This window comes from Cebus imitator, unplaced genomic scaffold (genome assembly GCF_001604975.1).
Source record: "Cebus imitator isolate Cc_AM_T3 unplaced genomic scaffold, Cebus_imitator-1.0 Scaffold370, whole genome shotgun sequence".
NCBI classification, from domain to species: Eukaryota; Metazoa; Chordata; class Mammalia; order Primates; family Cebidae; genus Cebus; species Cebus imitator.
In genome coordinates, this window is record NW_016107685.1 from 251,876 (window position 1) to 266,718 (window position 14,843).

Below are 14,843 nucleotides of genomic sequence, written 5' to 3' on the forward strand. Positions count from 1 at the left end.
AAAAAAAAAAAAAAAGAATAGACTTCTGTAGGAAGCCTCTGCAGATCCACCCAAACCAGCTAATTACTAATTACTTCTCTCCTCTTTTTCTGTACTGTATCTAGTAGGTATCTCCCTTCTTGACATTATTAATTGCCATTACTGTTTTATGTCAATTCCATAGGGGCAGTAAGCATGTCTAATATATCCTTGAATTACAGATGCCATACCTTGTACATAGCACTTAAGGAGCCCTCAATAAATGTTTTGGAATTTATTTAATTATAACTAGAAAAGATTGATCAGTTCAGTGTGGTTAAGTAACACCTACATCAGGGCAGGGTGGGGTGGGTTGAAGTGGGAAAGAAAACATAAAGAAAAAGAGATTCAAATTATAATAACTTTTTTTTCATATTTCATATACATAAAGGCAGCACTTTGCACTGGAAAAGAATGTTACAACTAATCCCTATTTATTGAAGCACCCCTGAAATTTCAAAAGACAGTTTCATACAATATGTTGATTATAGTCAGACAATCTGAGCTCCCTCACTATACAATACTCCTTCTGTGAGCTAATTTGGTAGAATATTTACATTCTAATTAATGTAAATAGGTAGGAAAAACATTAAGATTCTCAAAAAAGTAAACTGGCACACTATAGAGAATGTGGTAGAGAACACAAAAAAATTCATATAAGAGTAAATATAAGAATGTTCCAAACATGAAAAATATTCAGTTCAACCAACAAAAAACCACAAATTGAAACAACTACGCAACAAATTAAACATGTTAAATTAGCAACATTTTGTTCACATTATACACCTAATGCTAGCAGATTTACTGTTGACATGTAGCAGGGGTAAGTATCACAGATCTACCAGAAAGCAGTTAGGGTTCATTGTTGATAATTTATAATGAAACAATTTTCCCAAAAGGAAATAGGGAACTATAAATACAAGACATTCCACTCCCCACAAAAAAAAAGAAAATTGCAAGCTAGAATAGCCTCAAAAGAATTGCCCTTTGAGATACACATAACCATCACAATAATGATAATAATTACATAACAGTAAGTGTTAATAATGGGAAAAAATTATAATAATAGAAATAATGGCTAATATTTATTGAGCATTTACTATGTGCCAGGTATTATGATATTTCACATGCATTGTGAGATAGCTGTTAGTATAGGGTTGCCAACATTACCAAATACAAGTATCGGATGCCCAGTTTGGTTTGAATTTCAGGTAAACAATAGATAATTAATTTGTATAATTACATGTCACGCCATATTATCTGTTGTTTATTTGAAATTCAAATTGAACTGGCATCCTATATTTTATCTGGATACTAGTAAGCCAGATACTAGTAATACATTTTACTGATGAGAAAATGAGGACACAGAGGTCAAATAACTTGTCCAGGAGCACACAGCTAATAAGAGGTAGTAAAATGCTAAGTTTACAAAAAAGTAGAAAGTAAATTTAGCCTACAAATAATTACAAATAGTAAAACATATACATATTTGTGGACCATGGCGGAAAGGAAACATGGGCAGGTGATATTACCGACAACATCAATTTATTGATTACTTATTTGAACATTTACTCTGGGCACAGTGCTACAGCAACCTTCCACTCCCACTTCATAGATGAATAAAATGAAGAGTGAAATATTTTACTCAAGGTCACTAAGGTAGTAAGTGCAGTCAGATTCTAACTCCAAAATCCTTGCTTATTCCACTTGGTCATCTTGATGTCCCGGAAGATTTTTTTTTTTTTCTTTCAGGTGCAGTTCTATCAATGTTGACTTAAAGTTTTTGTGTGATAAAATACTTGTGCAAGGACATATGAAGACTTCAAAGAGATATGCAAAGCCTAGTCCTCAGGGTTTGGTGTGGTCTAAAGTCCTTCCTAGAATCCACCAAATGAAACATTTGAAAGAAAAGGAAGTCGTTATGCATCTTCATTGCTCCAAGATTGCAGTGAAAACTGAAAACTTCCCCGCAAATTGTGATTTCATTCAACTTCATTCAGAAAATAGAAATACACACTCCATACTTATCCTTAGAAGTGAGATTACTCCTCCATTTATGCCTCTCACTAAGCTCCTCCCCTTTCTCTATACACTTTGGAGTGCGAACTTGTTAGTTCCCTCAAGTCAATCTGTTAAGAAGAGATTATGAATTTTTTTAAGCCAACCATATGGGAAATTGCACTTGCACCACAAACATAAAAGTGCCCCAACGCTTTTTCAGTGAAAGCAACATCTATGGTCTATACATGTTAGAAAATTTTAGAGTGATTTCCTTTAGGTGTCAGTTTAATTTTTCTTTGAGAGTTTATGCCACATCAAAAAGTTTGTGCTTTTGATTGCTTATTTTGAAAGAGGCAGCTGGCCATAGGGCTGCCTGTGATGCCTTTACCACAGTTTTGCTTTTTTTCCCCCTCTTGATAATTGCCTCATGACTAAATCATTCACTGGTCCATGTAGAGGAATCCCACAGAGATGAAAACACACTTGTTTAAATAAAATATTTATGAAGAAGCCCTAAAATGTCACCGAAGTAAATGCAAATTATATATTCACATACTGTGCATCCAATATGCCACTCATTCCTTAGAAGACTCTATTTCCTGATTGCAATTAACATTAATTTAAAGAAATTAATCCCATTGTGCATAATCACACCAAGGTCTATTCATAAACATCCAGTGTTTCAAGACTAATTCTCTTTTGACTATCTTAGAAAAATTTGAATCAAGGCTAATATTTAATCTTGATGATTATTTGGAAGTTTTTTTGATAGAGACTATATTTATTATTTTACATGTACATTTTCTACTAAATGACTTCATTATAATTCAACATAAAGTGACATTAGTGAAGGTTCTATATTCTTGCCTTTTAATGACACTATCTGGACAAGATTTTTCTCGATTTATTTGTCTTTTTCCCACCTTAGACTGGGTGGACATAATAGAGCCTTAGCATATGTTCAAAGAGCCCTCAAAATAAACATTTGGGATAATGTTGTGAAAAGAAAGTTAAGAATCAGTTGATATGGGTATTAGCTATATAGGATAACAGGCAAGGTTCCTGGTTTTTAATATGATCTTTTCTAATTTTACAGGAAACAAATGTGAGCTGAGCTAAGAGGAGTTAGGTGGATGCATCTTTTGCCCAACGGTCTCAAAAGTTGTCCTCTACTTGGCTGCACATTACAATCAATAGATGAGTTTTACAAATACTGATACCAGGCTCATTTCCCAGAGATTGTGATTTAAAAGTGGTCTAGGGCGCAGTCAGTCATTGGCAGTTTTTTGTTTGTTTTTTCTTTTGTGTTTGTTCCAGCTCCCTAAGTATTCCCAATGTGCAGCCAAAGTTGGAAACCACTGATCCAGAAAAAGCTTTTCTTGAATAGAGTAATATTTATGTGGAGAGAAGAGTCACTAATGATGAGTCGTAAGGTTCTGCTTCACACCCTGACCTGCTAAACATTTTCTAGACCTTGGGTACAGACACAAAGAAGATGCAGAAAAATCTCCAGAATATGGAGCTGGAACATGAATGGAAATCCAGTATCCTGGATAACAGTATTTATAACAAAAATACTAAGCTGAATCTTTATAACTACATGGAATGTGACCTGCACTTGGGGATTAAATCCATCATACAAGTACAGAAGAGAGAAAGTAGGTCTAAGGGTGGCTATCACAAAAAATACCTAGAAAATTTTCATTGACAATAACTCCTCAGTTTTCAGTATATGTGACGTGACTACCTAAGAAGCTACTCTGACTTAGAACCAATTCTTTTAAATGGAATCCACGGCCCTGGGCTAGTTCATTTCTGTACACTTCAGTATACTCACATATATCAATCACTTTTAGCCACACTTCTTGAACTTTAATGTGCATACAACTCTCACCTGAGGATCCTGTCAATATACAGATTCACATTCAGTGGGTCTGGGATAGAACTGAGATTCCCCAGGTCTAACAAGCTCCCAGAAGCTGCTGCTGCTGTTGGTGGAACACAGATAAGTGCTTCGAAGGCTTATGAGGACTAGTGAAATGACCTACATAAAGTGCTTGGCACAAGCATGGTTGGCACCCTACAGAAGAAAAGACTTTAAAACAAAATGATAAAAAACATGTTTAAAACCTAGACATTGTATGATCCAATCTTCCTTTCTGCTCCTTGGAAAGAGCAAATCTAGAGCAATTAAGATAGTTTACCTCCTAATAGCCAAAGGTGTACAATGGAGAAGAGAGATAAGACTAATGCTTTTTGACCCAAGAAAGTATAATCAAGATCCATGGGTAGAAATTTAAGAGAACTTTTAATTCCCTACAAGGAAAACCTTCTAACAATACATGCTGTTCTACAGCCAATTAATCCTTTTGACAGCAAAGTCTCTAGTTATAAAATATGAGCATAGAGCAATTAATGTTAAAGAGGATAGTCATACTTCAAGTCACTGTTTAACTATAAAACAGCTTGGCTATCTAAAGAGACATCACACATTTAACGTGCTACGAAAAGTTAAAATAAAATAAAAAATAAGCCTCGTGATTTTCCTCCTCATCCCTGCCTTCTTCCTGAAGACTTCTGCTTGTACAAAGAATTTTTTAAGTCCAAAAGTCTTTGAAACATCCTTAATTGCCTTTCTCTCACCTTTCACATCTCTTCCTTCAATAATTACTAGCGGCAGTACCTTCCAATTATGTTCATAATCCAATTACTTCTCATTACCTCCATTACCACTATCCCTGTTGAAATCACTATCACCTCTGTCTGCATTTCTGAAACAGCTTCCTAAGAGGTTTCTCTGACTTCACCCTTGCTCTTCAACATGGCAGTCAAAGTGTTGTCATTTCTCTGCTCAACACCTTCTAATAGCTTCATATCTCATTCTGAGGAAAAACCAAAGTCTTTTTAATGGTTTAAAAGACTCTGCATGATCCACGCTCTTTAACTCTTGACCGTATTTCTTATCACTCTTCTCCAGCCACCGCTGAAGTCACCATTTCCAGCATCATATCAATAATGCTCCCACCTTAGGGTCTTTGCACTTGCTCTTCCCTCTGCCTTAAAGGCTAGTCTCTGAGGTCTGCAAGTTTATGCCCCACCTCATTAACATATAAAACACCATAAAGGCAACCAACAGAGCATTCTAATTGCTCTCTATGGAGTAAAGTACTCACACTCAGCACTTTACTTTCCACAAGTTGGTACAGATGACAAACTGGGTGAGGCACTCCAGTTCCAATTGTGACTTAGCCTTATTTCTTAAAATCACAATTGCATCAAGTCCTCTGTGAACACCAAGTCAGGGAAATCTCGGTGCTGTACTCCCCCAGCAGGACACTATAACCACCTGGACAAAAAAGAACTCTTCTGATAGCTCAGGCCTGCTGGTCTGTGCCCCAGTCTTTACACAGCTCTAAAAAAATGAATCAACATCCTAGATGCAGGGTCATTCTGCTGTCCACAGGAAATTATATCTTTTTTCTCCTTTTATAACAAAAGTCCTTAGCTGAGCTTGAGAAAACCTAGCTATCACAGGGTGGCTGTGAATGGACAATAACAGAGAAAGTTGGGACATGGCATTCAGGTGGATTCCTTTCCAGAAAAAGAAGTCATCCATTTACAGAGATGACTCTCTCTAGGAATCCATGTCTCAGGGCTGCTGTGCATGGTTTTTCTAGTTCACACTATCAATAGCAGGGACATTATTCACATGGTGTTGTGTGGTGCAGTTTTCCCAGCTATTCAGCTTTTAAGGTTCAGAGATTAAAGCCACTCTTGCTTTAGAGGGATGAAGACAAATGCATCTGATGTAAGAATTAATGTCGGCAAGGCAAGTAAGGAGGGAAATGAAGGGAGATTTGGAAATGAAGTGAGAAGTGTCCTGAAGGAGAGGGTGCACTTTGGATGTAATCTTTGGCCTCATTTCCTCTCACCTTGCACTAGAAGTCCTCCACCCCTTCCCTCATGAGCTGGCTACTTTCCGACATAAACCAAAGAGCCAGAGGGGCATGGGGCTACTTCAAAACCCTTGTGTACTAGTTTAAGACAGCAGAGCACTGCTATCAGGAGCTCAGAGCAGCAAGGTCGACTCTAGCTATAACTATTCCTCAGCCAAGGAATCAGATTTCCTCTCATAAGAAGTCCTCTTACTGACTCTTTCTTGGCGGATGCCTGGTGTAGGGGCTGAAGAGAACCTGAGAACACAGGATCCAGCCCTGGATTGAAAGGAGCAGAGGCAGAAAACTGGCCAAAAGATGTGATTTAGAAATAGGCCTCATCCACCTTCTCTCGTAAAGCCAAAGACAACTGCTTATGTGGGATAACAAGGAGAACTCGTGGTCCAGTCACAGGCAAGGAAGTGAGATGTTTCAACACTAACACTTGCTTTGGGAAAAGCATGTAAAATAATTGTCTTGCTCCTGTCACTTAAGGACCACTTCCCCGACTTAAGACATCTTCCTGGGTCTTGTGAGATAAGGGACTGTGGTTTATTCAGCACATCCTATCCAGCAATGAGGCACACATAGGCTGAACATTAAACCTCCCTGGAAATTACTGGGATCAGTATTTCTCTACTCAGTTCTCCACTCTGAAGTAATATATAAGTGATCATTTGATAAATTTAGTTAATATAACCACCGGAAATGGAAAACAATATTTTTTCTTTTTCCATAGGAAAAAAAAAAAGCCTTGAGTAGAGAATATCTAATATGAACTTTTAAATTTTAGCCGATGACTTCACTCCACATACCCATCTTAAATACATCAAGGATATGATATTTAAGTCTGGTTCAGTATGACACTCCTTATAAATCAAATAATTCTTTAATTTATCTTTTGGATAAATGGATTTTTATATAATAAATTGGTTTCAACTCGTACATGATAATTTGCAAGGCAATAGCTCATTTTCAATATTTATATATAGCAATATCAAGAGAAAGGCCATTTTCTAATCCCATTTTTAACAATTCAACCACAGTATGCTTTTTTGGTAAGTGCTCAGGTTGAGAGAATATTTGAGAAAACTATTCCTCCAGGTGAGAAACATCTCAAGCAAACATTGGAAGGAATTGCATTTTCCAGTAGTGGATGAGACGACCTGGGAGATCCAGGGACCTCGGGCAAAGCAAATGGCTCCACTAAAACTCCCTCCTCCAACCTTAATTGGTCAAATGCCAAAATAAATGAACTTTCCAAAGTTAGGAGCTTTGCAACTTTCACTAGGAATAACTACAGGTGCACAAGCCAGGACCGACGAGCCCACCGCCCCGAGTGTGGCCGGCGGTAACCGCTGGTCGAGCCTAGAGCCCAGGCCCAGGCCACCTCCGCGCCGTGCGACCCGCCAGGAAAGGGTTCAGGCCCGTCTGCCCAGAACCAGAAGCTCCCTGTACCCTGCCCAACGCGGGATCGCGTCCCGCCCTTCTAACCCCAGAACAAGGAAAGGAACTAGACGCTCAGGACAAGGATGAGCAGCACCTGATGGGATTCAACCCCAGCCCCGGGCAGTCCTCAACTCCCAACTTCCTAGAGTTTCCTTCGGCCTCGTTCCCCTTCCCACCGCTCCGAGGCCGCCGCGGCCTCTCCTCGCTCTGAGAGCAGAGCCCGGGAAGTGGAGCGCTTAGCTTGGAGCTCGGGAGCCGCCCCCAGGAGCCCTGGCAGTGGGAGCGCAGGTGGCGGGCGTGGTCCCTCCAAACCTGCCCCAGCAGACCCGGACTCGGCCTCCGGGCAGCAGCCACCGCCCGCGTCCCCGCCTGGTTCCAGCATCAGGCCACTGTGCGCTGGTTCTTGATCCCTCCCCTGTCTCAGTGGCCGCCCCCCGCCCTCTCCCAGTCCGCGTCGCTCTTCTGCCTCAGGCCGCGATGCGGCCCCAAGTCCCAGCCCAGGGCCCGTAGCTCCCTGCAGGCGGCGGTGGCGGCACTCACCTGGGTCGCGGAGCCGGGGTCTGGTACGGTCCCGCAGGTGGTAGATGAAATCCTGGCAGCTGTCGTGCTCCAGGGCCCCACGGGCACAGAGCTCGGCCAGCAGCTGCAGCGCCTGGTGACAGAGCGCGTCCCTGGCCCCGGGCATCGCCCCCCCGCATCCTCGGACCGCGCCGGGCAGGCGGGCGCGGGAGACAGCCCTCCGCCTGCCAGCTCAGAGCCGCCGCCTCCGGGCCGTCCGCGCTCACCGCCAGGGACGCGCCGGGAAACGGTCCGAGCCCGAGCCCCAGCCCCAGCCCCAGCCGGCCCGGCCTCCCACCGGTTGCATGCAGCTCCTCGCCAGCCGGTCGGTCAGGCTCTCTCTCCCTCTCTCTCTCTCTCCCGGCCGGCCCCTCCGTCCCTCCCCCGGCACCGAAGAGAGGCGGTGCCGCACAGCCCAGCGCGCCTCTCTGCTTGCGCTCCGCCCGCTACTCACGGCCGCCGGGGGGCGGGGCCGGGTCAGGGGTGCGCGCCGCGGGGTAGGATCGCGGCGGCCCCAGCCACCTGGGATGCTCCCCAGCTCCTGGCAGAGCGCGGGACTTGGCATGGGACCTCGCACTCAGAGCGGCCGCGCCCCAGCTTGGGGAGTGCGAGCGGGTGCGCGCTCCGGGCGCTCTCGCTACTCCAACCCTCCGCCCAGATGCAAACCAAGCACCCGCTCCCACCACCCTGCGTGTGTCCAAAGCACGCTGTTGGATGCCTGGTGCAAAGGTTGCAATCTGGGCACACCCGCTGGATGCGCAGAACCGAGTCCCTGCTTTGAACTTGGAAAGAGCAGCCTGGGCATGAACCATGGGCCTACGGGTGTCAGATGCCCAAATGCAGGGTTTGGGTCCAAGATTCTCCAACAAAGGAAGGATTTCCCAAGCACAGGCCCTTTTCGACCACTGCGGTGATTTGGAGAAGGTGGAGGCTATATGTCAAAACTAAGATCAAATAAGTAAACGACTCCTGGGAAAGACGCTGAAGCTTAACTGGGCTTCATAGATCCCAGTTAGTTTTCTAAGGAATCGTTTGGAAATATAAACACTGGCAATATATCTTCAGCACCCAAGGAGGAGTATCACAGAATCTTGGAAGGAACCTCGGGGCACCTCTCATCCACCCATCTTTTCAGCCTTTCAAGCAATAAAGCCTAGAAATAACCACGAAGTACTGTGTGTGTGAGTGTGTGTCACTGTGCCACAAGCGTTTTAGATACATAACTCCTTTAATTCTGTACATGGCCCAACAAGGTCTGTGTAATTGTTATCCTCATTTTGCCAATGAAAAACGGGGGGCTGGGGTCTCAGAAAGGTGTTACTTCCTCAAATTCATATATGATGATGGTAGCTTTGATTTTCTTTTTCTTTTTTTATGTTTCTTCTTCTTTTGTCTTTTTTATAATATTGGTGTCCAGTCCCCCATTCTAGAACAATTAGAGTAGGATTTCTAGAACTGGTAACTGTCATTCTTAGCCATGAGGTTGTGCGGTCTTTATGGATATCCCACAACAATTCATATTGCACAGAAAGGTAATTTGAAATCCCATAGAATGTTCATGCAACAGGCAAGCTTTAAAATCCTGCTGTTAATGGTACTAGGGCTTCAGGGAACTTATAGGGGAATGGCAGAGAAAATGCAAAGTTGAAAAGGTAAAGATGCCTCTAGAGAGTTGTGAAGAGACAAGCAGAGGGAAGAGAAAATAGTTTAAAGAGAGCCTGTGGGGAAGGTTGAGCAGATGCTGTTTCTTAAAAGGGGGAAAACCTTAGAGAAGGAGAAAAAGGCCATGAACAGAGAAGGTGACAACAGAGATAGTGTGATGCTGGGGGGTGAGAAGGTAAGTATGTTAAAGCATGTAGAAATATTACACTAATGCCATTACTTCATAGAGGAACTGAAGGCAACTAGTGAAAAAAATGACTTTGATAAACCAGGTAAAAGATGATGAAGGCCTAAACCCGGCCAAAGGCATTAGCTGATTGCTAGAAACAACCCAATTTGAAAAACATTTCAAGTATTAAGTGACAAGATTGCAACAGATGGAATAAGAAAGAAATGAAAGGCACAAATGCTTCAAAACCTTACCTGAGTCATATGTGCGTAGACCCTAATAACACTTAGAAATGGAAGCCTAGAATTTAGGAGAGAGGGGAGACTGGCAATCATCATTGGAAAGGTAGAAATTGAGTTGCCACATTGGACAGTTCTTTCAAGAAAGAAGAGTTGAAATGAAAGAGGAGATTGGAAGGTAGCAATCAGAGAAGGAGGAAAGATTGTACAGAGGGGAGTCATAGTGGTCACGGGAGGAGGAATATTGGTAGAGGAGTGATCAACAACATCAACTGTAAACTTTCAAATATAGTTTAAAGAGAAAAAACTAAAAAGTATCCTTTGGGTAAAGCAGATAGTAAGACATTCAAGATTTAGGCAGACTAGTTAGTATGCAACCAACCTTGTATGAATTAACATTTTGTGCCTAGGGTTTCCTCATCTTATCTCACAGATAATGTGTACCTTTGGACTGTTATAAAGATTACATATATATATATATATATATATATATATATATGTATGTATAATTTATTTATTTATTTATTTTTGAGTCCTACCTTGTTGCATAAGCTGGAGTGCAATGGTGTGATCTCAGCTGACTACAACCTCCACCTCCTGGGTTCAAATGATTCTCCTGCCTCGGCTTCCCAAGTAGCTGGGATCACAGGTGCCCACCACCACACCCAGCTAATTTTTGTATTTTTAATAGTGATGGGGTTTCACCATGTTGGCTAGGCTGGTCTCAAACTCCTGACCTTGTGATCCACCTGCCTTGGCTTCCCAAAGTGCTGAGATTACAAGCTTGAGCCACTGCACCCAGAAACATAAAGGAATATATTTAAACTGCTTATAGTAGTACTGCCACATAGTATGGGCTCAACCAATATATTTTTGTTGTTTCTGTTATGTTTCTACTAAAATGTACTTAGGCGCTAAACACACTTTCTTAATCTATTACTTACAACAGCTCAAAGTGGTTGATGCTATTATTTCCTATTTCACAGGCAAAGAAAGTAAAATCAGGTAGCTAAATAATTTTTTCAAAGACAAATCGGTAGAGTGTTTCGAAAGACAGCCACAGCTATCCCATTCCATATGTCCTTTTGGAGTGTGATTTTACCACTCTTCCCATCAAGAAGTCAAGTCTATTCCCCTTCTTCTTGAATTTGGGCCTGCTTTGTGACTCACTTTAATCAACATAATGTGTGAAAGTATATATATATATGTGTGTGTATATATATATATATATATATATACACACACACACACACACACATATATATATACACATATATATGATGTGTATATATATACACATCATATATATATACATATATATATATATACATATATATATATATATATATATGATGGAATACTACTCAGCCATAAAAAGAAAAGAATTCATGGCATTCACACCAACCTGGATGAGACTGGAGACTACTATTCTAAGTGAAGTAACTCAGGAATGGAAAACCAAACATGATATGTTCTCACTCACAAGTGGGAGCTAAGGTATGGGTGGCAAAGGCATAAGAGTAACACAGGACTCTGGGGACTCAGGAGGCAGAAGGGGGTAAAAGACTACAAATAGGGTACAATATATATTGCTTGGGTGATGGGTGCACCAAAATCTCACAGATCATCACTAAAGAACTTACTCATGTAACCAAACACTTTGGTTTGTTCTGTTTATTCTGTTCCCCAATAACCTGTGGGGGAAAAATTTTTTTATTAAAAAGAGTCATTACAGAGTTTGCTTTCTCTCTGCCATATAAGGAAACAGTGAAAAGGCAGCTCTCTGCAAGCCAGGAAGAAAGCCCTCACTAGAAATGGAATCGGCTACAACCTTGAGCTTGGACTTCCCAGCCTCCAAACTATGAGAAAATAAATTTCTATTGTTTAAGCCACCCAGTATATGCTATTTTGTTGCAGTAGCCCTAGAGGACTAAAACAGATGCCTCAGTCAACAGCCAGCCCAAGACCCCACACATGTGAGTGAGGCCATCAGTCTCTTGAGCTGAGACCTTCCAGCCCATAAATGAGCACAGCAGACAATAAGTGACGCAGAGGTGAACCATCCCCACTGAGCTCTTACCAAATTTCTCACCCACAAAATCATGAGTAATAAAATGGTGGTGTTTTAAGCCATAAAGTTTGGGGACAAGTTTTTAATGCAGCAATAGACATCTGAAATAAGCACAAAACTGGTAACAGAAACAGGACTGGAATCCATGTCTTTGTGGCTCCAAAGACTCTGTTCTTCTGCAATTATAGTAGAGTGGCGAGGGTGGAGCGAGCTGAACACAGGATCAAAAAGCAAGTGGAAACTGAAGAAGTAGAGTTAGCTAAAATAGGCTACCCTTCCCCAACTATTTGTTCTTTCATTCATTGAACAAATATTTATTCCTCTATGATTCAGAAAGTATGACATAGGAAGTCCCCTGTGACTCAGGAAGCATTCCAGGTCCTGGGTAATATATAAAGAAATAAGCAATGATCTTTGCTCTCTAAGGCAGTGCTTCTCAGCCTTGTGCTTGTCATGGCATAGATAGAAAATGAACTTTTTTCAGCACAAGGGGGTAAGAGACAAGGCCACTGGTGGCCAGCAGGGACTGAGGCAGGAGGAATCAACATCTCTGCCCAGGTATTACCCATTCTGTGGCATACCAGGCTTCCCTGGTGCCCTGGTTAGGAAGTTTTGCTATTTAGAACTAAAAAGTAGGAGTAAAAGTAAATCTTTTGAAAGAAGGACAAGGACAGAGAAGATGGTAACTGGAAAAAAAAAAGTGCATAGAAGGAAAGCTGTTTGAAGACAGGAGCAACTTCAGAATGTTTTCCTCAGTGTTTTCCAAAGTAAGGTTCACTGGCCTTCTGTTCTGGAATTGCCTGGGTTTCTTATGAAAATACTGGTTTCTGGGACTCACCCAGACCCACAAAGTTATTTTTTAAAGAGCATCCCGGATGCTATGGTTGGACAAAAATAAATGTTGAAATTTAATTGCCATTTTAACACTATTTAGAAGTGGAACCTTGAAGAGGTGATTAGTCCATGAGGGCTCCACTTGCATGGGTAGAATTAATGCTGTTATAAAAGGGTGAGTTTGGCCCCCTTTGTCTCTTTGCCCTTCTACCATCTACCATATGATGATACAGCAAGAAGGCCCTTGCCAGATGCCAGTGCCTTGATCTTGGACTTCCCAGATTCCAGAATTATAAGAAAATAAATGTCTGGTTTTTTAAAAATTACCCAGTCTCAGGTATTCTGTTACAGCAGTACAAACAGACTAAGACACTGGGTAATGCTTCTGAACAATGAAGTTTGAGAACCTCCAGTTTATATGCCGAGGAAAAAAGCCTTTGGTGGGTGACAGAATAGAAATTTGACTCAAAATAGAGAGAAAGAGAGAGAGAGAGAGAGAGAGAGAGAGAGAAGAAAGCAAAAAGAAAAAGACATTTGAAGTCACCTACAATGTCCCTGAATAATAACATTAATGTTTATAACTGATAGTTATTAAGCATTTGTTATACACCATCATGCACTGGATATATATTGCTGCATTTAATCCTGACCACTTGGCAAGGCATACATATGTTTCCATTTTACAGATGAGGAAACAAGAACAGAGAAGTTTAATAACTTCTCCAGCTTATTGGAGATAGCCAAGATTCAAATTCAAGTTTGTCTGGCTCCAGAGCCTATGTTTTCCATGCCACACTGCTGCTCCAAGTCATGTCCAGAGCACAAATGCCCAATATCTTTATCCACTCCTTGTGTGACACTGCTCAAGCCCTCTCATCATCTTATCTACTGTCTTCTACATGTGCAGCAATTGGTCAAAATCCTTTCTGAAATAGGGTTCCTGAGCTGAGCCCAGCAATCCTTCACCCTTTAGCATTGAGTACTTCCTGCTCCCTCTGTGCCTCAGGCTTCTGAGTTGCTGCTTGGGTTACAGCATCTCAACATGCAGTGGATGAAATCCAATAAATCTTTCATGCTGCTCTTAGACTACATCCTTACCCCTGATTCTATAACCTAGATTCTGTATTGGGAAATGGGTTCATGATTCTTAACAGCATAACTTTCTATTAATTGTCATTTTGTTTTATTCAGTTACTTGCCAGATAGTTGCCTTTAACAAAAGAAAATAAGATTTGATTAGCATGACTGGTTCTCAGTGAACCCATGCTACCTCCTAGTGATTAGCACTCCCATCAAATGCTCAAAAACTTCCTGTTTAATTATCCAAAAATGGTATTCATCCTCACATTTGCTTTAGAGCCTGAGGTATACATAATTTATCTGGACCGAGAGACTAGCACTGACTTAGAGTCCATGTTCTATGCCAACCACTCTCATCTTGGGCATCAGTAACCTTTAATCTGTGAGCTTTATCCTTTCCCGTTTCAAGCAAATTTTCTTGAGAGATGAAATAAAAGCATATTGGGCATTGAGCAGCTCTACTTTGCCCATGTGTATGTTATTGTTGTACCGTTATTCCAGTAGCAGTTGTTCTGCTATGTTCAAAATCCTTATTCCTCTCTCCTAGACTGTGTGGAGTTATTTCCAGTTTTATGATTGACAATTACAAGTTATAAGTGCATTGCTTTCACTTTAAAGAAAATAGAGATTTATTAGCTTTAGAATTTAAAAGATACACCATACACGAAATATACTGAAAGGAGCAGAAGGCGATGTTCCGGGTCAGAGGGCCTGGCACTCCTCTGCTGTCTCTTAGTAGACTCTCTTGGTTTTACATTTGTTCATCTTTTCAGAACAAGGCCAGAAGGGAGAGCGGAGGTCAGATTTCTGCAGAACCGAGACTGAGA

At 41.5% G+C, this 14,843-nt stretch overlaps 1 protein-coding gene across 4 annotated transcripts in view; it reads right to left on the reverse strand.

The window, feature by feature from the left end:
* Nucleotides 1–8,383, reverse strand: part of SYT9 (synaptotagmin 9) — a 245,525-nt gene extending 237,142 nt beyond the window's left edge. For 3 of the 4 annotated variants that reach the window (XM_017507189.2, XM_017507188.2, XM_037730948.1), the window contains exon 1: nucleotides 7,944–8,346. In XM_017507189.2, coding sequence (XP_017362678.1) covers nucleotides 7,944–8,088 — 145 coding nt within the window. In that variant the 5' untranslated portion in view covers nucleotides 8,089–8,346. Of the gene's footprint in view, nucleotides 1–7,943 lie in introns of all 4 variants that reach the window. The other variant, XM_017507190.2, reaches the window with a different exon arrangement.
* Between the last annotated feature and the right edge of the window lie 6,460 nt (nucleotides 8,384–14,843).